Source organism: Ornithodoros turicata, chromosome 3 (assembly GCF_037126465.1).
Source record: "Ornithodoros turicata isolate Travis chromosome 3, ASM3712646v1, whole genome shotgun sequence".
NCBI lineage: Eukaryota > Metazoa > Arthropoda > Arachnida > Ixodida > Argasidae > Ornithodoros > Ornithodoros turicata.
In genome coordinates, this window is record NC_088203.1 from 84,858,949 (window position 1) to 84,881,192 (window position 22,244).

Genomic DNA, 22,244 nt, shown 5'->3' on the forward strand with positions numbered 1-22,244 from the left:
TAGTTTATGTGGCCGACATTAAGAAATTTCATGTAACGTTTTGGCATTACGGTTTGGTGTGGGGTTAAATCTGTGTAATAAATTTAATGTTCAGATAATTAAATTAAAAGTCACCAAAGTAAATTATACGCACAGAACATGGCAGGGACCTCTCCACATGGGTGGAGCCCCCTAAAGTTTTGAAACCAGCACTACAAGCTACAGATCAACAGCAGCAATAGCCACTGCTGCTTCAGCTTCATTGATTGCTCATTCTGTTTGGAGCTCTGGAGCTGACTGATTTGAAGCTTGCTGCTAGGAATTCCCTATGCAATTGGGTCAGCTGTATGTGCAGCTCCCCAGTTTCCCTCCCTCCCCTATTGTCCGTGGAGCAACCTCACTGGTCCCTCTCCCAAGTAAGTGGTAGCAGCTAGGGATGGAACGATATCGATATTCTTATCGACATTATCGATATTTTATGCATGCGGTGTTATCGATACTTTTTAAATGACAATATTTCTCAATAAAAATATTGATATTCACATCGATATAGATATCGATATGCATGCTGATAGAAATATCAGTAATTCAGTGGCTTCTGCGCATGAACATGATGTGAAAGAGGAACAGGTCAACGAGTCTATTAATCAAACTTGACTGCTTTTCTTTTTCCTCTCTCCCTTCCGATTTGGTTTTGCTTGGGTGGTGAGGAAGGGTTGTGGATGTGGAGACAATCAAATAACACGATGCTGATATTTCCTGTAAAGATGTGATGTACATTAGGGTAAAACCTTTCTATAGCTTCTGAAAGTTTGTGGATCGTGGATCACTGCATTTCGTGCCGAACCACACATTGGAATGTGCAGAACGAGTTTACTGAATGTGCGAAGTACAGTACTACAGTTCACCTTGTAATGTTACTTTGACAGGCCTTGTCATCTTGTAGCACTTACACTCTTCAGTTACGCAATCATACCACAACCACATTTGTACAATATTTATTGGAATGCTTATGTGGCAATACTTTATGACATTCATCTAATGTCCTAGGAAACAGTTCACATGGTGAAGAACAAGCTCCATTCAAAAAGCCCTTTTGTTTTTGATGCACTAACAAGAAACATACGACACATCCGTAATTGAGCAACTCCTGCTAGAACATCTTTTTTTTTCTTTTTTTGTTTTACGCAAGCATGCTAAAACATCTCGGGACGGACACTCGGATAACAGTCTAGCACCCCATTTTAATCTCTCGAATATTGCTGTTCTACAGACACAGTTCAAAATTGTACACTGTGGATACAGAATCTCAAACGTCGGAAGCCCCTATTGTTTGGGAATATTTCACGGAACACGCTGTGTGCACTGAGAATATTGTTGACAGCATTTCTGATGTCCATACCACAGAGTTCGATGTATGTACAGCAGGGAAATAAAACAAAAATCAATGTTCCAGTAAAAGTAATGAATACCATCTCGCATCATGGTATATTGTACAGTGTTCCCCTGTTTCGTACCGTAGTTTCCAGTGTATAAAGCACGTGTTGTATGGCGGAATTTGGCCTCTGGGTGCCTTCTACTTGCTATATGGTGCTGCACATTTTAGTGGTATTTTCTGTCTCAGCAACAAAGTCTGATTCATAGGTTGCCGTTTCAACCCCGGCCGAGGATGCTAGCAACAGCAATTTGGTTGGGATTGAAATGGTGGCAGGGTACAAGTTGCTTGGGTTCTGTCTTCTGCGAGGGGTGTTAAATACTGTGTTCTGAGATTTTGGTGTACATTAAAAAACTCTCAGATTAGTAAGATTAATCCACAGACCGACCACTGTGGTGTCACTCATGGTCACAGTTGACTCACGACATGAAGCCACAAATAATTATCCTGCGATAATTCATCTCGATGTGATGCTTCCTTGTCCTTCCTTGTGTTCTGAGCATAAGCACTGACTGAATCGAATTTTTGGTGGGTGCGTGCAAGCAGCCAGAAGTTACTGCAATTTGCTCTCATGCAACATGAGCATGCTTGAGTGGCATCAACATACCGGTGCCTTTCTTCCAAAGGAGTAACCGATCTCTGCAGGGTGAGCATTCCGAGTAAAAAAAGAAAAGGGATTTTAAGGACGTTTGTATATAATGAAGTTATCCAACGCAACCCATTTTGTACATGGTTAACATCAATATTGCTTGTAAACCAATAAGTTACTTTCCAATGAGAAATATAGCGAGTGCAGTGTAATTCAAAATCTGATTAACATACATCCCAGTGAATGAAAGTGATAAAAGAAATTACAAAGTGAAACGTAAAATATACAAGAAGTGCTTAGCACCCGAGAATACCAGTAAAAACACCCTGCTGAACAGGAATTGCACTCTCCCAAGGAACTGAGCAATATAAATAAATAAATGTCCACCACCAGTTTTTGCATTACATATCGCGTCTGCTTGCAGTCTTGCATATCTCACTGCGTTGGCAAGTACGAGGTGCATCCAGAAAGTAGGTTCAGTCTTTAAATATTGGTGTCGCCATCGTGGGGATGTCGATTCGTCCACTGGCAGGTCACATAGGCTGTGAGAACAGATGATAAAAACGTTTTTGCCATGGCTGGGTGTTTTATCAGAGATAAAAAGAAAATGAAGACAATGTGAAAGAACGTGTGATAAGGTGGAGTAATCCACCGTACTTTTGTTTTATGACAGACGGCATCATTCTACAATGCGGGAACGCAAAGACTGATGCCCCACTATGACAAGGGCCTCAATAATTGTCGTGAATGTAGTTTAACCCCATTAAAATAAAACATTGTGAAAACAAGTTTTTGTGTGTGTGTTGTTTTACAATTATTAATAGCCAATTGGGACTTGCTTTCTGTATACCTCTCATACCTTCCAGCTTGTCTTGTGCGGAGTGATTTTCTGAGGACGCATGGAAAATCTGATTAGGTGTTCAAACTAAATCTGATACGCAGGAGGCAAGTGAAACGAGAAGCATTTGTCCAAGTCATAGTATCGACAAGATGACTGACGCTTGCATGTGGGACTACACAGCATCTGTATGATGTGTACAAGACACGTGGTGGATCGACGTATGACGATGGTAACAATCCGTCCCTGCCCAGAGCGTAGTATTCAGTGGCGGTGATGGCAGACCATGAGCGTGCAGCCGGTCACTCACTGTGCTGCATCCTGTGGTTTTGGATGTACATCTGGGTCCAGTGCCTGCTGTCAAAGGCAGATAGGAAGGTTACACTAGGGTCAAAGAATGAGTTTAGTGCACCGTTTGTAATATTGTAGTTCATATATTAAATTACCCAAAGCGATACTTGTCTCGGGAGCATGCTGCTTTTGTAATGACTAGAGTACGGATAAATATGCACCAAAAACTCCCGAAATATGCATTCAACTATGCACCGAAAATCTTTGAAATATGCAGTAAAAATCCTCAATATATGCAACGTTTTTCATTGTTCTTGGTATAAAAGCAATGCACCAACTATCTACGTTTTTTTAAATGAGTATTTCATTAGGAATGACACAGTAAAATAAAGCTGCCTTCATTCTGCAGCACACAACAAAGAATACCTGCGCCACAGGACTGTCCTCGCGTTTGCTGACCAGGAGCGAGTGAGGCTCTGCCTCCTGGATGCTGGCCAATGGAGGATGCGGAGGGCAGGCACTTCCCAAGCCTCTGCTCTCGCCTAAGAGATGGCGCAGCGTTACTGTTGTTTAGCATGTCACAAGGTTTCAGCCATGGTGCACCAATCTAACCAATGGCTGAACGAGGCTTAGACAGGAGTGTAGCTACCGTTATTTCGCCTGCCACAATGCTTCTGCCATGGTGCACCAATCTAACCAATGGCTTCGCCGCCCGTCAACATGGGAACGAGGCTAAGTGGGAGTCGTGCATACGCAGGTTAACGGACAGTGAAGCCATTGGTTAGATTGGTGCGCCATGGCTGAAGCCTTGCGACACGCTAAACAATGGTAACGCTGCGCCATCTCTTAGGCGAGAGCACAGGCTTGGGAAGTGCCTGCAATCTGCGTCCTCCTATTGGCCCGCATCCAGGAGGCGGATCCTCCCTCGCTCTTGGTCAGCAGACTCAAGGATAGTCCGCGCCAGATATAAATCATGGAGCTGAAGGCATCGCATTCTTGATTGATAACATAGCGTAAATGCAGGCTAGCTGGTGGACAAAACCCACGACAAAACATGCCTGAGCATGGACAACATGAAAAACACGAACATGTTTTTTGTGTTGCCCGTGCACAGGCTCGTTTTGTCATGGCTTTGCGTTCGACATTGCATCACGCCGATTAAAATGTGAACGCTGCCAGTCTTCGTAACGGTAATGTGGTGAAGGTGAACTACGGCCCATCGGCCATGCACGCAGTAGAGGATGGAGCAGCCAGGGTGAACACCGCCACCTCACCCCATCGAAACATGGAAAATATTCGATTCCGACCAGCATTTTCGCGAAAGACGACCCAACGTCGTCCCGAAACCAGTACAACCATCTATGAAAAAAGCAGATGTAAGCTCTCGCAGCTGAAAATATGCACTTCCATGCAAAATATGCCACAAAGTGCAAAGCATGCATTTATGTGTGTCCCATAGAACCCTTCTGATCGGTCAAAAAACCAACACCAAAAGTGTTTTTCTATCGTCCAGATATGAAACCATATAAAAAAAACGAAACATGCATTTGCATGAAAATCTGCGCTCTAGTAATAACATTTACAAAAAATGCACTTTCCGAAGCTCGATGAACAAGGCGCTACACCAGACATGCAATTTTTCTGTGAAGCAGACAGTTGCCATGGGTAAGGGTATGCTTGCACCTTCTCACGAGGAGGTGCACGTGTCGATACATATTATGTTTGTGGGGACTGAGGGAGAAAGTGAGAGACCTTTCTCACAGTGCCAGACTTCCCAGACTTTCAGTGTGCAAGTGTGGGATTGAATCAGCATAAAACTTTGCGTGGAATATCCAGTAGACAAGTCCCTGCACCGCTCCAAAAGTGGCAGTATCGTTACACAACACCTTTAATATGCTGTTAAGCGTGTATGCACAAGAGCGACATCCCATACGGAATATTCTAGTGGAAGAAAAAAATGCTCATGGGGCAGAACTTCTGCAGCATGCTGAACATTTGCACCGTGCCAGAATATCGGAACTGGCGTACTGCGCACTGTCTTTTGCTGTCGTCTGCTACAGAATATCCTGTGGCTGCGCTGTAAGATATTCCCCACAGTTTGCAGTGCACGAAAGACGTGGCACTGAGCACTTGAGTTTATGATAGCAGTGGAAAGCTATAGGGCTGTTGCGCTAAAGTTTGAGGAGGGTGACTGGAGCGCCACTCTGACCCCTACCGTCGGAATGCTACGACACGCGGCCGCTCTCGCCCCGTATGCATAACTGATAGCAACGGGTAGGACGCGTCAAAGATTGCGCCGTTCCTTTTTTATTTTTTCCGAAATCGAACTCTACTAAAAATCGCAAACTGCTGTTGTGTCGTACGCATAGCAGCAAGAAGATGGCTACGGCAAAAACTTGCCCGCCCAAGAAAAGTCCCCGGAAAAGATGTCCCAGAAAGAAATGTTCCCGACTGGCAGCGCTATTCCGGCTGCCGGCGATATGCAGACGGCTGTATTATCTTTTGTACTCCAGAACTAGCTAATTCTGAAAATATGAAGCCCTGAAATAATTATTCCTGACTGCTGCCGCCGTTTACCGTTTTCAGTCACAGACTTACATTGCGGCTATGTAATATCCACGTATAATTGCAGTAGACAAATATCGGTATCCGTTCAAATGAAATAGAACACAAAAACTTTGACCTGATATACTTTTCATTTTCTTGTATTTGCTTTGCAGTTTTCTGCTTTTTATATTAAAAGTCGACTGTGCAGCCGATGCTTCGGATAATTGTCTCTGTGTGACAGTAAGATCTCGAGTCTAGTGATGACAAAAACAGACACACACAGACAGAGTTTGGAGACATATGTATGTGTCTGTTTTCGTCGTCCCTAGCCTCCGAGTCTTACTGTCATTAATTACACTCACCAGCTGACTTGTTTTTATCAATTCTTTCACTGGGTCGTCATCACCAGAAACTCCACATATACATATACAAGGAAAAAATATAGCCGGAGCTCTTTCGAGCTCTTACAAACATATACATATACAATATATAGCCTCGTGTATATGTGCACAACCTCTGTTTCCGTACGCATTAAGAAAAAGTTAGACGTCACTTTGAACGAGGCAGACATATGATAGCTGATTCCAAATCTAAATAGTTGAGAAGTTCGCTCAGAGGTCCCAGGAAAGAGCAACTATTTGGGTGTTGAACCACAAAACAGTTTGTGTTTCTTTTCGATGTCCCGTTAATATTGTTCAACTATCTTCAATTATAACGGCGAGCATTTTGTTAAGTCCCCATTGAATTCGATGAGCACCCTGCGAATTAATCTTTGCCACGTTCTTGTTAAGCCTGATTTTTCTCAGAATGAAATTTATACTTTTACTGGTGCACCCCAAGTGCACCAGAGAAGCACACTAAACACCCTAACAAACAGCGTCATTCGCGACATACACGCGTTCTGCAGATGTACATCGTGCCGCGCATTGTACACATGTTTCAGCGACTTTTTTAGAAAGAATTTGTCGATCCTTTTGTCTTGTTTTCTATCCGGAAAACAGATGATAAACAATAACGCCACACCAAGTTAGCCAGCGTAGACTGAGTGTCGTCTGCTAGGGAGCGGCCGTGTGTTGAAAAGGTCGCCACTAGCGGCGCTGACACACAAGATTGCTGCGCCACCTGGCCCAGCGCAACAGGCCTATGATGTTTTGTGCACCTTTCGCTAGAGTATTCTGGGAAATGTCGCTCGTATGAATACTCTGTTAGTAGCGCAAAATATTCTGTATGCCACTAACAGAGGAAGCTTAATTTTTCAGTTTGTCAACGCTGGCCCTCAGCATCAGTAGTTCTTGTCCAACGCTAAAGCAACTATAGCTACTGCATTTGTTTAGATTATAAAGCTTACTGACAGCCCTGAACATCAAGGGACCGCAAACTTTCTACATTTGCTGTACGCGTGCAGAGAGGCGCTAGGCAATCAATCAATTGATCTAACTAATGGCTTTGATGTCCTGTGGGTGTTTAAATGTTCCCGCTCCTGCCTCTTCATTTTCTAGCATTTAACTTGCATCCGTCCGTACCTCTTGTACTGTGCTTCCACGTACCGAGTCCTCTTTCCTTTGTGTCTGCTTCACCTCTACTTTAGGTGTTCTGAAGAAGGAAATCTGAGTTAGTATTATCACACACGGAACAGTATTGTCGAGATACATACTGCTGTTCCATTTGAACTGGCTTTACTACAACTTGCTTCTCCTTGAGGGCGTTAACCTCTTCATTTAACTTGGCTAAAGCCCCTGTTCACAAACAAAAGCAAGAGCACTGTACTCTGAGCAGGTGGCATAACACGCTGGCAAATACTCTGCAGGTGGCGGAGGTCAACACTGCAGCCCAGGTGTTGCTCTTGTATCAATACGTGTTCGAATGTGCAGTGTTGTCACTTACCTTCTCTCTGAGTCAGCTTCGTCGAAGTTTCGTTCAAGCGCTGCATACATTCTGTCTGTGAACGCAATACACGAGTGACTACAATAAATTACGGTCAACCCTCCCTAGCAAACCACCTTCTCACCATTCCGTTGGTCGCTGCTTCCGCTTCCCGAGTTTTGGTCATAAGCTCTTCGTCTTTCTTTCTCAAGCTAACTTCCACAGCTGATTTCTCCTTGTCGCGGAGCGCGGATAATCTCGACTGCTCGGAGAGCTCTCTCTGCGTGGTGTCCAGCTTCTTTTTTAACACTTCTTCCTGAGCTTGGAGAGCTTCCCGCTTTTCGGCGTACACCCTGAACCGGTCTTGCAGATCTCTGTATTGAGCTTCCAAAGCGCTGTACTGGGAAGATAAATTATAGTAGCAGAAGCCGATCAACGCGAGACCGATTAGAAGAGCTGCGAGGAGAAGCGGCGGTGCTCTCCCAGCGTAGTGTGGCCTTAGCGCACCGCGACTAGTTGCATTTGGCTTCATTGTAACCAGATGTACTGAGAAAATTTCGTTCAAAAATTAAGAAATCGCAACAACCGAAATAAAACTGTCCAACGATGCTCCGACAGAGACGACAAAGGCTTACTTGTTGGACGGAAGCAGTCGCTGAATAGCATGCGACAGTAAACAACACAGTGTTGCTTGCGTGACGGCGTGTCTTCCGATGGTGTTAGTGAGTTGGTAGTGTTTAGTTTCGATTGTTTATTTAGTCTGGAGTAAAAATTGTACCGTACAGACACATATATATTCTGGGTACACAAGAATGTGCACGCAACTTCAAGAGAAAAAAGTTGGCGATATATTCCTTCATACTGCTACGACTGGTGCGGTACTGCACGTGTCGTCTGCCAAATCTACCAGTTCTTCTGCCTTGGTCTTGCTGCTCTTTCCAAGTATTCAGCTTCAGCGAGCAAGTGGACAAATTTGCTGGAAAATTGTGAGTCATTGCAAGAACCAGTAAGAAGAGTACGCTGTGCTAGGTTATTGTCTAGATTTTATGGAAGGGTTGCCCGTGAATGTTTTCTACTGTTTCGCTGAACTGAGAGCGGGGGTGCACCGTGTTTTTATTTCAGGAGCTGAAAAATGGGGTAAAATCAGGCAATATCAGGTGAAAAAACAGGAACTAGAACATGCCTCTCATATTGATGGTTGAAGTTGGTTTGGCATGCTTGTTTTGGGGGGTTTTACCCCAAATGACAAAATGCAAATTGCAGGTGGGGAAAGGGGGGGGGGGGGTTAAAACACAAGACTTCAACTACAAATATTTAAATGCAGCACGGAGAGGATATTTTATCCTAGATTGATAAGGATTTGTAAACACTTCATGCACAATAGAAGTACTTTTGGGTCCGGTTGAGCACATAACAATGTAGAATGTACGTGGTGCAACACACCGAAACTGTTCTGCTTTTTGCCAGGTAGGAAAGTTCACATATCAGAAGTACAACTCAGGATCGAATTGCAGGCACATCTCTCTGCATACCTAATTCATCAATCCAAGTTTATACCATACATTTCATATATCATAAGTTCTGCACATATATTCAAGACAGTTCACCCTACATTCTCAATTGCAACACATGTATAAAATTCATGCACTTCCATCAAGTTGTACATGGTTCACACTTTCTGCACCCGTGTGTCCAAGTGCAAAGACAACATTCCTTGTACTGTTCTCCTTTTCATCTTCACACTCTGACAGACTTTCATCACTACAGTCACTGTCAATATGGTCAGACAAGAATCCCACATCAATCTCGCCATCTTCATCACAATCCTTGCCAGCGGCGTCAACCCTGCGTTGCAGATCACCATTAAACGATCGAAATACTTGTTTTAGGTCAGACCGATGCACTGCGAGCCAAGCCAGTGCAATCCAGTCCGCAATGCGGTTCAGCTTTGCAGATTTTTTTGAGTGCCAGAGACCTTCACTGACCATCCAGTCCGAGTAGTCCGACATGACCTTGTGCAAGACAGAGTTTGCGATGTTGGAAAAAATACCCGACACCTTGCACAACTTTGACAGCCGATCGGTGAGAAGTCTTTCCACACGCGGATCGTCTGTCGAGGATGACATGTCAAGGATGACCAAAGATTTTTGGTGAACGAGAGAGCCAGGGCGGCAGAGCCATATATTCTGAACCCAGTCTAATAGCACGTCGTCGTCATCTGCGATGCTGCACACCTGAAATAGAATGTACAATATAATACTCATGCTATAAACACGATATAATACTCATGATATAAAGTAACATGGGCATCCATATTCATTCATGTGCTAAAGCTATGTATCCTTGTATGACTTACATCACAAGGTGCCTATCATGTAGCACATAGCTTATGGCTCCTGTGCAGGCCTAGTGAGGTTTTAAATCTCACAAGCAATCTTGTCAAGGTGCAACTGAAACACGTGCGGGATTTCTCTCTCCTCACAATACTAAAATAATAATAATCAAAAAATCAGAGTGAATCTTTCTAATGGTGTTGAGATGCATTCGAAATACGCAAATCTTCCCACCACATCAGTCTCTATTGTCTAAACCAGCTAGCTTTTTCCTCAACTCCTGGATGCCTGACATTTATTTTTCTGCTTTGTAGCCTGCAGCAAGAAATCATGCCAATCATGATGAGCAGTGTTTCTTTTCTCGCTCATCGTGTTGCCATCATGGGTTTTGTGTCCTGATAACGTGTCACCAAAGTAACGCAGTCCGGCATAAAACACACCTGAATGTTGCTGCGAAAGAGAGATTCATCTTCTATTTCCTGCTTAAATGCGATGTAAGGAGGCAACTTCTGCCCGTCAGCAGTGCAGGAAAAAACCACATTAACCACTTTCGACTCCATGAATTCACCAACCTCGTTGGCAACAACGAATTCGTGTGGTTCATCGAAGTACACTGCCAAGGGACACACGACCGCTATCTCAGACAGCGAGAACAGTCTAGTGTCACATACATTAGCATACACTGGGCAACTTCCTTGCGTATGACACTGCGGGCGGCTAGTCAGTCCATGCCTCGACATAAATCGGGTCATCCATCCTCGGGACGCGCGAAAACGGTCCTGTGAAACGCCGTACGCTGTGGCAAGCACTCGCGCTTTTGTGGCGATCATGTTCCAGGTTACCTTGGTGCCTTTTCTGCGGCTTTCTCTCACATAAGCAGCAAGCTCTGTCTCGATGAAGGGAAGCTTCCCTGTTTTAGGCCCTCGGAATGACTGCCGGTTTGCGGGGCAGTACTCCAAACGGTGCTTTATTATTCGCCACCGTCTGACGTTGCGTTCGGATACTCCATACTTGCGGCCTGCACAGCGATTTCCATGTGTTTCTGCGAATGAAATGACTCGAAGCTTGAAGCTCGCGGTGTACTGTTCCCGTGAACTTGCGGTTTTCAGTTGTTCCCCTGGAATTACCATCGTTGCGTTATAATCACGCTTATATAAGCCGCAGCACGACAATCCATTTCAACAAAAGCGAACGCTTGATCGACCGTGATGGCCCCCAGGGCGGCGATCGTAGCGCCACACCATCAATGAAATCGTTGGTTCTGGTTTCGGTTTCTCTAGCGTTGTCTTGATGCTGTGCACTGCTGAGCTGTACTATGACAAGGGGCAATGGATGCGCCTCGTTTGCACTCTTTCGCAATTTATTTTGTTCCAAGAAGAACGGTTTAAAATAACCTGCATGGCGAGCTGTGCGATTCTTACGTCTCTATATTTGTGTGCAAGGAATTCCATTTCGAACAAGTTAGAGGTGTGTGTACAGCAGAAAGGGATAACATTTCCTTGAGCCGGCCTGAGGAACACACAAACAACATATGGAACGAAGTGTTGTTCCGTAATTATTTCATAGGCTCGCGTGGCTTCCGAGGTGGTATAGTCGATCATGGCTGATAGGAGTGTCCAGCGAAATTTGAATGTGGTTTTCTTCTTGTCACTGGAGGTACCTTTTATTGTTTTCGATTAGTACCCGATGTTAAGTGTTTTAAGCGACGAAAGACACGTCCGAATTTTGTGATAATATTTTATATATTTGTCCAGGCCCCGATTTTCACTATATTGGTTTGTGGCTGCTAAATCTCTACTTTCTGATCGAAGCCGACAACGGCGAGCTACTTCAGCAGTATCACCACCATATGATGGAATCGCAAGAATGCGGAAGGGGGGGGGGGGTATTGCAGATGGACTGGGCCATCGGCCTGAGAGGGAGTGGTTAATCCAGTTTCTTCTATGATGCCGCCATCAGCTTATGTTAGCGAAGTGTTTTGGTAGCGGACGAAGTATTTCTGCTGCAAATTCTGGCACCAGGGGACTCTTTCTCCGGTTGGGGGGAAGCGAGACCTCGGTGAAATATTTTTATTACTGTTTTTATTTTTTCTTGCGATGCATGCAAACGTGTCTGGCGAACCTCTTCCAATTTCAATAACTCTTTTGGTTAGTCTTGCTGAGCATAATGAAAAATAATAGATTCCTTTCTATAGTGTCTCGGAATATGTTTTTTTTTTTTTTCCCTGGTTCTTCTTGCGCACTTTTCAGCGTTTTGCGAAATATAGGTAGTATAGTATGTGCTACTGCATGATAAGGACAGCGGGACTAGTTTTTATGTGTTTCGAATTGCAAAGCTACTGTGCGTACGTTGATATATTTCAGATTATTGTTCATATTTTTTATTTTATTTTACTTACTTTGTGTTCGCAGAAGGTTAACAGTATGTCGCGTCGTGCGTGCGGAACAGGGGCACAAAGAGATATCGGAAACACAAGAACGAAGTATCACATCATCGGGAGAACAGCCCACTGCACTCCATGTGGTGACATCACCACGTTGCAAGGTATCTCATGGGATAGGCCAAGTGGGGGGAGCGACTCACAGCCTGGAAACACACCATGCACTCACGGCCAAACAGCAATTCCATTATTAAGCTCTACCGCAATGCGTTGAGGTACTACGGATAAATAAGGTAAAGATGTGGGCTGGTTGGTAAGACAATCATTGCTAAAACCGTTAACCCCCCCCCCCTCCCCCTCCTCAGAGGGTACTCCAGTTCCGTGGTATTTCATCGAACGCAGTTTCGTCGGACTCCGTTTCATCGAATCGCTTTTAATTCATCGCGTGCATTCAGTTCACCATTTCGCCTCCAGCACTCGACTTCAAATTATAGTACAGCCTTGGCCAAAAGTTTACGGAACACTGCGCTGGCGTATTTCTGCATCGCGGCCGGCCCCCTGCTGGATATCAGGAAGAGATCGAATAAGAAACGAGCGAGCGGCTATTCTGTCCATCTTTCAGTATGTGTGTGACGCTCTAATGGAGAAATGCGGCATCCCCGCTGTTCCGTAAACTTTTGTCCCAAGCTGTATTCTGTGTGAATTCACGGCGGTAACTGATTGCATATACGTGTGATGCACACCATGGTTGAAATCACGGAACGGGGGAAACTGAAGCAAGCAGTAAAGTTGCGACGATGGAGGGACAATACAGCCGTTTCTCACCACGGTCAGTGGGACCGTTTATCCCTTATGAAAATGGATTTTTCATTTCTACAGACTTCTTATGTACTTTTTATTTCCTACATTGACAGACTGTTGACTTTGTCTTCTTGTTGATCAAATCAACAGGGATTTCTGTTGACTATGCGTGTACTACCTGTGAGATACATTGTATGCACTTTCTGTTGCGGAACTTCCGTTGACAGCATGTACAAAACTTGTGGCCTACAATGGACCTTTTCCATATTCCCGTCGCCCCTGGCGGTGGAATGTCGAACGTCGTGTCGGTCGTGTCTTTCCCCTCAATAATGGTGACGCTTTACGAACTGGCACGTACGTTGCGTGGGAAAGTAGCAATAGCTGCACACGTCGCTTATGGAAATGAATTGTGCCCGTTTATTGACATTTTTTAATATCATTTGGCCTCTTTTTCATTAGTTCCCATTTTGATTTCCTGGAGGTTATTGTAAAACAAGACGGCTATAGACGTATGTTGCATTTCTTTTTTTTCTTTTTCTTTTTTTTTTCAAACTGTCCAAATAGGTCGACAACAAGAAGTATCTAAACCTTATTTGGATTTTGCTTTTTGCTCATTTTCAAAAGACAGCATGAGATAGAAAATCAAAAGACGTGCCTTGTTATGTGAAAAGCTGTTCTGCCAAAGTACAGAACATCAATAGACAAAATAAGAGGTAGGGTATCGCCTGCATATAAACTGTAACAGATTCCCTTTGAACAGGTGTAGTCCTATTCGTCGACTTTCGTTTGGCTATTTGGCACTTTGTTCGAAAGAAAATCAATAGAATATTTGTCTTTTGTCTCTCCATAGAATTTACTCTGCCTTGATGAAAACTGCTATGGAAATTAATTTGAAGTGTATCAATATAGCCTATAAATTTCTTGTTGACAAAAACTAGATTTTCTATTGCCGGAGCTAGCGATGTAGCAAATTGGCCATCGCGTACCTCTTGGAATTCTGTTGAGTTCCTGTTGTGTGAAAGTGTATTGATGGATTTTGTAACCTGTGTTGAAAAGTGGCCATACTTGGCACACGTGTGGGGATCATCGACGATAATTCTCAGCGCCTTTCGCAATAGCCTAATTTACGACTGCTTGCAGGATGTCCATCTCTGAGCACTTAGCATGGAGAAAGACATTGTATTGTTGACTCTATGAGATGAGTCACAGAAGATTGTGTACTCATGTTCCTAAACTTACCCTAACCACTTAGCCCGCTTGTTATCCGTATCTTGCCTATTTCTATCCTGGAGTCAACTGAGTCAAGTTCTAAAGCATTGCCACATTGCTATCGCACTGACGTGCAGCATCCCATCGTACACTCAAAAAGGAAACACACACACACGCACACACACACACACACGCGCGCGCACACACAGACAGACAGACAGACATAGACAGACAGAGATACGATGATGAGATGGGGCTGATGCCGGCCAGCAGGCTGGGCGCTGCCCAGCAGAAAGACACACTTCTTAAGGAAAACAGTACTACAGCTTGCCTGTATAACGAGCTGCCCGAGCTTCCGCAAATTCGAGAGTCCTGCTTGCCTCCGAGTCAAAATGAAGGTCTCAGCTTAATTCACTTACGCATACATACAACACTGAAGTGGTGAATTCCACGAAGTATCAACTCGCCATCAAGGTAACGACTGTGTTTCTCACTGCAAACTTGCACATCAACGCGTAATTTGCCATCCAGGTTCAGTTCACGTTGATGCAAATGACCATCTCGCAGCGCAACAACAAACAAAAAACAACAGCAACAACTTTATTTGATAATGATTGTGTTAGAAACACAGATGTTATCTTGATGGTAAGTTAATACTCTAAGCAATTTCTGACTGGCCTCTTACTCTGCCGCAGTCATCAGTGACACCTACATGAGTTAAATGAGTTAAAGTACACCCTTTTTTTTAAGAGTGCATAGTGAAATAGACAGTAGATTCAGGAAGTGCTACTTTATCTGCATTAGTGATCGTATTGTGGTCTTCGATCCCGTGCCCAGCATGCAAAATAACCAAACGTCCGGCTCTCCAGTGCGCATCTTTGATGTGGATGGTGGAACTATAGTAGTACAAGATGACTGGGAAGAAAGTAGGTTGCGTTTACAGTTAGACATGCAAAACGTTTACAGTGGGATTATAGTATTCAGTCGCTATCCGTGAAGCTAAATTGAAGATTTCAGGGAGCTAGTCGCTGTAAACACATCGTAATTTAACCGTGGTATACAGTTCTGATTTAACCTGAAGGGTATCATGTCGTGCCGCCCATCATCCCTGATGTTTATACTCGTTTGAACTACGGTTGGGTAGTTAATAGTGTTGGATTCAAAGCTAAAAACGGTCTGAAATTGGATGTATCAAGAAGTGAGAAGTAACAAAGAAGTGAAACGGAAGTAAAAAATAAAATTGCAGAGTTTGCTCGGGCCACTTCTGTGGACTAATTTTGCCCATCTAATGCTTCGCTAACTCATCCACTGAAGCCCTTTTTTGTCCAAAGCTATATTTTTTTTTTTTTTTGAATGTATACTATTTGTCCTCCTACCAGTACTTCCAATAGTCCTTGGGCTGAGTGGTTCGGTCAACCGCGTTCCGCGCTATATGTGCGGATCCCGGGAACACACCCCATCATCGGTTGGGCTGTCTGGGTGTTTTCCCCGGGTCTTCCTCATATTCTATAAGGCTGGGGTCTGAAACACGCGGTCCGCGATGACCTATTCCGCGGTCCGCGGGCTCTTGACCTCCAAAGAGAACAAAAGCTATACTCAAAAAAAAAAAAAAAAGGAATCAATGAAGGATTAATAAAACCAGATTTTCAGGCATTGTTTTTAGCCTTGCCTGGTGTACTGCTGCCCCTGTGCATGCAGAATTTTCGCGTGTGGGCACTTCTTCTGGCCCGTGAACCTCATCAAGTTACAGACACAGCAACCTGGTCTTCGCGACCCTAACCTAACCTAACCACCGTAACTAATGTGTGGATTAAGATGGGCTTAATTATCAGAATACTCACAGTAAGTCAAATAGTGGCACACACACACACACACAAAGAGACGGAACAGTTATGTACAAACGCCATCGTATTTTAATTTTTAATCGTATTTTATTTTAATTTAAAGTAGCAAACCCGAAGCCATCCTTTGTCAACAATATCAGCTAGCTCTTGCTCTCTCATTTTTTCATTTCTTTTTCCAACTTGAAACTGTAAGCAGAGGCAACAATAGAGTGTGTAAATAGGAAATAATTTCAATGCTCCTGAACATCGTCATAATCGTTTATGAAGGACTACATATTTTTCTCGAATACGGTTTTTCATATTTTCAAATCCCGATTTGAAAGTCAGCTTATTTATTTTTCTTGGTGTGCCAAGTGGAGGTTGCAGTAATGAATTCTGCACACACCGTCCGGCTCCACAATAACTATATCGCTTATGTTTTTTGCGTATATATTTTTTAATTGCATAAAAGAGTACCGGGTATTTCATGGTAATTACCGCAATTTCCCTCCATGATGAGGTCTAAGCTAAATGCGGACCGCGACTCGATTTGAGTTTGAGGTCCCTGCTCTAAGGCAAACGTCGGCACTGTTCCCGCTGAAGTCGGCCCAGGACTCAAGACGCTCCACCCGGGCACACATTACCATGCACAGACTATAGTGTGAGACCTTTTCCAGATTATCCCTGAATTTTTCTTCTACTTTCATTGTCTGCCCCGTTAAATGAGGTCGTTCAATTCAAAACGACCCCATATCGATTACTTAGTCAGATGACACTCGATAATGTTCACTCAACATTGAAAATTTTTCTTTCCTAACGACGACATATGGAACTTATGGTCGCCCGATGGCTCTATAAATTACATCCCACGGAGTGGATAATTCAACACTTGGGCTAGGCGGTAAAAAAAGAAGCAGTCCACACATTGTTTCCGCTGCTTTGTTGGGTGTTTGCTATTATTAGGTCAATGCTCTCGCAGATGTCTATCCACGGTATTCTCGCTCGGTCTTCGCTCGGTCTCGCTCGGGCGCTAAAACCCACTGTACTTAAGGGGCCCTCTCCTTCAGCCACATATTGGATCAGTCCTCAGGGACCCCTGGGGCCATAGCTACTTCGAGGAGCTCTCTCCTTCCGACGTAGAATCGTCCCTAGATCCCAGTGAGGGATGGGCATAAATACATTTTTTGAGTATTTAAATATAAATACAAAATACTTTGTTAAAAAAGGTGTTTCAATACTCTGCATAAATACTTTTCAGTACGAGTATTTAAATACAAAATATAAATACAGTATCTAAATACCATAATACCTAAATACATAAATACTGTGAGGAAGATGTAATCTGGAATTACAGAAATAATGATGATGATAACAACAAATCTGCGAGGAACAATAGCATTTATTTGTCAGATTATCATGGCGATTTTAATATTAGAAGTTTCTCGAAGCCTGCATCTTAGGTCTTCTGTTCGGCCGTAGAATCAGATTCGCAAAGGTGAACACCTCTCCACAGGTGTCGATGAAGAAAGGCTCGTATTAAATTTGACGAGGATGCTTGGCAGAACAAGGTAGCCGGGAAGTCCCAATCATTGTCCTCAACAACAGTGAAAAACCCGCCATTTAAAATTGTTTGTCGCATGTGTGTGCTTGCGAAAACACTGCATAACTGCGCGGCTCTGCAAACTCTTTTTTGCCCTCCTTACAGAAAAGTCAAATGCAGGGTAACTTTAAGATATGAGTTAGTATCTTGCGTATTTAGGAGTATTTATAAAGTATTTACAAATATAAATACCAAAAACGGTATTTAAATATAAATACATGTATTGATATTTTAAATATTATTGTAATTACAATGTATTTAAATACTGCCCATCCCTGATCCTAGTAAACCGACGGGCCCTCTCCTTCCGTCGTATTCTCGCCCCACCCTCAAGGATCCCAATAGATCCCTGAGTGTTTTGGGGAGCCCTCTCCTTCCGTCGTATTCTCGCTCCACCCTCAAGGATCCCTATAGAGCCCTGAGTGTTTCCGGGAGCCCTCTCCTTCCGCCGTATTCTCGCTCCAACCTCAGGGACCCCTACACCCCAGTGCGCCTCAAGGGGTCCTCCCCTTCCGCCGCATTCTCGCTCCGCCCTCAGGGATCCTTAGAGCCCGGTGTTCATCGAGGGGTCCGCTCCTTCAGCCGTACTCTCGCTGCACCCTCAGGGGTGATTAGTGCGCTTCGAGAATCGAAAGGTCCTCTCTTTGATTCACCCTTTGAAGCTCTTAATCACAGCGCGTTTCTTTTGCCGTTCCCTCCGCTCAAGGGCGCGCTAGACTCCCAAGTGAGCTTCGTGGACAGCAGACGACTGTGGCGACATTGTTATTGAATTTGTGGTGTACATCGTTTGGTTAAGAGAAATAAAATAGGTTTATTTATACTTCAATAGGTTCATTTAGGTTAATAAAGGTTTATTTAAATAGGGCTATTTCGTGGTTAGGTTAAAAGAAGGCAATCAGCTTACAGTTGCATGTCTGAAGCAAAGGAGCCCCATGCAGCATACTTCGATAGCTATCCCTGATGGCAGAGCTAAAATACGAGGTATATCCACCAGCTTTGTCTCAGAAACAGTGGAAGGTCAGTGAATCTGTATTGCACAAGTAAACTGCGATTACGCATGCTTCCCCTGAGGCTGATCCTGCTATGGACGCGGACTTCACGATGGCGGAACTCACAACTGCTATAGCCCTTTCCCAGAAGGCGTCATGCCCTGGCCCTGACAAGGTCTCATATGCAGCTATCAAGAACCTTGATGACAGCTGTCTCCAGGTTTATAATACTTCTTGGAGACAAGGGCGGGTCCTCTCCTTGTGGAAGGAAGCACAATTTGCCCCATACTGAAGCCAGGAAAGCACCCATCAGACTTGGCGTCGTTTCGCCCTGTGAGTTTAACCAGTTGCTTATGCAAAGTCCTTGAGCGAATGGTTTTACACAGGCTGGAGTGGTGGCTGGAGGGACATTCGAGCTTCCCTCAAGAAATGGCAGGATTCCGCCGTCACCGTAGCTCCATGGACTCGGTGCTTGACTAAGTTTCCACCGTGGAGGAAGCGAAGGTCCTCAAGAAGATAGCCGCCGTCGTCTTCCTTGATGTAAAACGAGCCTACGATACAGTCAGTCACACCTGTGTTCTGTACGCGCTTCTACAGGCCCGAGGCCCCCAAAAGGGCTTTTGCATGGACTAGTGACTTCTTGCACCAAAGATCAATATTTGTCAAGGCTGGAGAAGGGGATAGGCCGGACTACGCTACTGCACGGAGTCCCCCAGGGCAGTGTTTTGAGTCCTTCGCTCTTTAACATTGTCATGGTGGGTCTCAAAGGCTGCGTTTCCAAGGGCGTGAACCTGTCAATATACGCGGATGATGTATGCATATGGACAGTAGGAAAATCTCGTCCAGCCATACAAGCCCGGTTACAGTGCTCGCGGGACGCCATCAGCAACTTCTACCAGGATGCGGGAATGGACATCTCAGCTGAAAAATGCGCGGTCCTCTCATTTACGGAGAAGCATATGCATCGTTTTCGGCTTCATCTTGTAATGAGTCACCTGCAGCAAGTGACTCACCACAAGTTCCTGGGAGTTATGTTAGACCTCAGTCTATCATGGCGCAGACATGTGAACTACCTCGTTTCTAAGGCGCAGCGCTGGATAAATGTGCTCCGCCACTTTGCTGGTGCACGATGGGGCAGTAAGGAACGGCACCTCCTCATGATGCATAAAGCGCTCCTTGGGGATCAATGCTTTATGGTCTACCTGTTCTCCATAGCATGTCCCGGACCCCGACCTCAAAACTTCGTGGTACCTTGGCACGCAGTCTGCGGATTTGCTTAGGAGTACCGCGCTCTACTGACACACGCATGGTGGTGGCGGAAACGAAAGATACCCCGATTGAGGTCCTGTGTCAGAGAGAAACTATCCGGCATCCATGCGCTTGTTGGCCCACCATCGCCGTCATCCTCTGGTCAGAAAGATATATAAGCGAAGAAACACCAAAGTCTCCGTATGTGTCCGTGAAGCGCATCAACACCTCCCTCGATTCACAGTGCAGCATGTAGTTTCCTTCTTACCTCCGTGGACACTCCCAACACCGACAATCGCGACCTCTGTCCCCGAGATCAAGAACAAGAAAAAGGAAGTCCCAGTTTCTGTTTTGAGGCAAGTGACATTAGAAATGATGGACGCGGTACACACAACTCACTCTGCTGTCTTCACCGATGGGTCTACCACTCAAGAAGGTTCATCTCCCGCTTTCGTCGTAGCAGAGGAGTCCCTGTCATGCGGGTATAAGCTTTCGCATCGCAAGTCATCCACCTGTGCGGAGCTCTTCGCTATACTCTTTTTCATGAAAAAGCTATTGGAGTATCACTTTCAACCCCGCTCCTGGGTGACCTATACTGATTCTAAAGCAGCCCTACAGTGTATTGCAAGCAGGGGCCTTCAAGGCTCCTTGGCATCAATCGCTACTGACATACTGCAACTTTACAAGCGACTATACGAACAGGAACACCGACTGGTTTTACAGTGGATCCCGGGCCACATCGGTATATGTGGTAATGAAGACGCAGAAGCCCACCGCCGTCGAAATACGATCTCCATTATATTGCCAAAAGGGGATAGACGAGCTTACCTGCCGGCGCTTGCATCAGCAAAGGCGCCCATCAATGGCGTCAAGTCATCCCGGAAGGATCCCTCCTCCACTCAGTAGATCCCACACTGTCCTTCATAATGCCGCCTACCCTTCATCGGAGCATTACGTCTATCGTCCGTCGACTTCGTTTGAACGTCGCATTCACCCCAGACTTCCGCCACAAGCTGGGTTATAGTAACGCAATGTTATGCCCTCGCTGCAATACTCCAAGTACTGTCCAGCACATTCTCATCGACTGTCAGGAGTATTTCACTGAGCGTCGCGTCCGCCTCCAGCGCCAATTTGAAGCCACTGGGACACCCTCACTTGCCCTTCCTCAACTGCTTGGGTCTTCGGTCAATCCTGCGCGTCAGCTACGAGATCTGCAAGTCCTCATCACCTTCTAAGCAGCAACAGGGTTCCTGCGTGAACTCTGAACATTCATCATCATTCACCATCTTCGCCCCCTCAAGCAATGGTAGGGTGCCGCCCTAGCGGCGAAACATCCCACTACATCATCATTACTTATTTGTTGTTGTTCGTCTCACAGCGACATTATCCTCCAAACAATTTCACACGATCTTTTCTTCTCTTCTGTTTTCCTTTCTTTTTTTCAGTGCTGGAAACGCGGCTGGGTAGTGGCCGGATTCCCTGAGTCAGTGGCTTTTATCTTATCACAGGATTTCTGTCTGGTGGCATGGTGCAACGCTTGCTTATCTCAGATTTAGTGCCATTCAAGGAGACTGCTGTGCCCTTGGACTACGTGTTCAACAGCGCCATTGCGAAGCCGTGTGGTCGGCACGTGTCGGCGAATCGAAACTCAAACACGGCGGACGTATCCACGTTGTCGCTTGGTTTCGATTTTGAGATTTCTGAACTGCAATGTTGATCCTCGATGCGTTGAATTAGGCGAACGAGTATTAAACGCTGCTCCTATTCGCGACTCCAGCGAAGCCGTAGCCACCTAGTGGTGGAAGTGGCAACCCTCGAGTCTAGGTTCGGCGTGCGCCACCTATAGTTCGCTGGAGTCGCGAATACTTCTTGCAGGCGTAACCGAGTTATCCAAACAGAAGGCTATAGTTGTTGCGTATGATCTGGGAATTTCCGGCATGTTTGATCAACCACACTTCGTGAAGGTGGATTTTACGTTTATCGGTTGCGAGGCCGAAATAGCAAGCAGCGATTGTCCTGCGCTGCAGGAATGTCAGAGACATGTAAGCACACGACAGCTGTGCTGCTGCTCTCTTACAGGTAAGATCTTCTGTGTAGCGCGTGTATACGAATGTAGTTTAGAATTTACAGGGTAATATTATGACACGCGTGTGTCACTGGTGCGCATGTTTTTGGGAAACCTTAACGACACATTCTTTCCCAAGTGATTTTGCATGCTGATTCAAGTGCACAGTTACGAAACTGACTTGGTATACGTTTTCGCGCTATCCCTTGCGTTTTCTTACACATACTTTTCTTACTCAAGTTTGAAAGAAACTT

General features: G+C 44.9%; 1 protein-coding gene across 1 annotated transcript; it reads right to left on the minus strand.

The window, feature by feature from the left end:
- Positions 1 to 961: 961 nt before the first annotated feature.
- On the minus strand, positions 962 to 8,235 carry LOC135388726 (uncharacterized). The gene is made up of 5 exons (XM_064618472.1): positions 7,688 to 8,235; positions 7,564 to 7,618; positions 7,334 to 7,415; positions 7,203 to 7,272; positions 962 to 3,198 (listed from the first exon to the last, which is right to left on the minus strand). The coding sequence occupies exons 1-5, from the start codon at positions 8,072 to 8,074 to the stop codon at positions 3,148 to 3,150; spliced, it is 645 nt and encodes a 214-aa protein (XP_064474542.1). The 5' UTR covers positions 8,075 to 8,235; the 3' UTR covers positions 962 to 3,147.
- Between the last annotated feature and the right edge of the window lie 14,009 nt (positions 8,236 to 22,244).

Bases quoted from the DNA above. Each gene is read 5' to 3' on its own strand.
- LOC135388726 (XM_064618472.1), bottom strand. From the start codon at position 8,074: ATGAAGCCAAATGCAACTAGTCGCGGTGCGCTAAGGCCACACTACGCT. The intron at 7,416-7,563 runs GTAAGTGACAAC...GTTTGTGAACAG, and splicing joins GAAGCTGACTCAGAGAGAAG to GGGCTTTAGCCAAGTTAAAT. The intron at 3,199-7,202 runs GTACGGACGGAT...TGCCTTTGACAG, and splicing joins GTGGAAGCACAGTACAAGAG to CAGGCACTGGACCCAGATGT.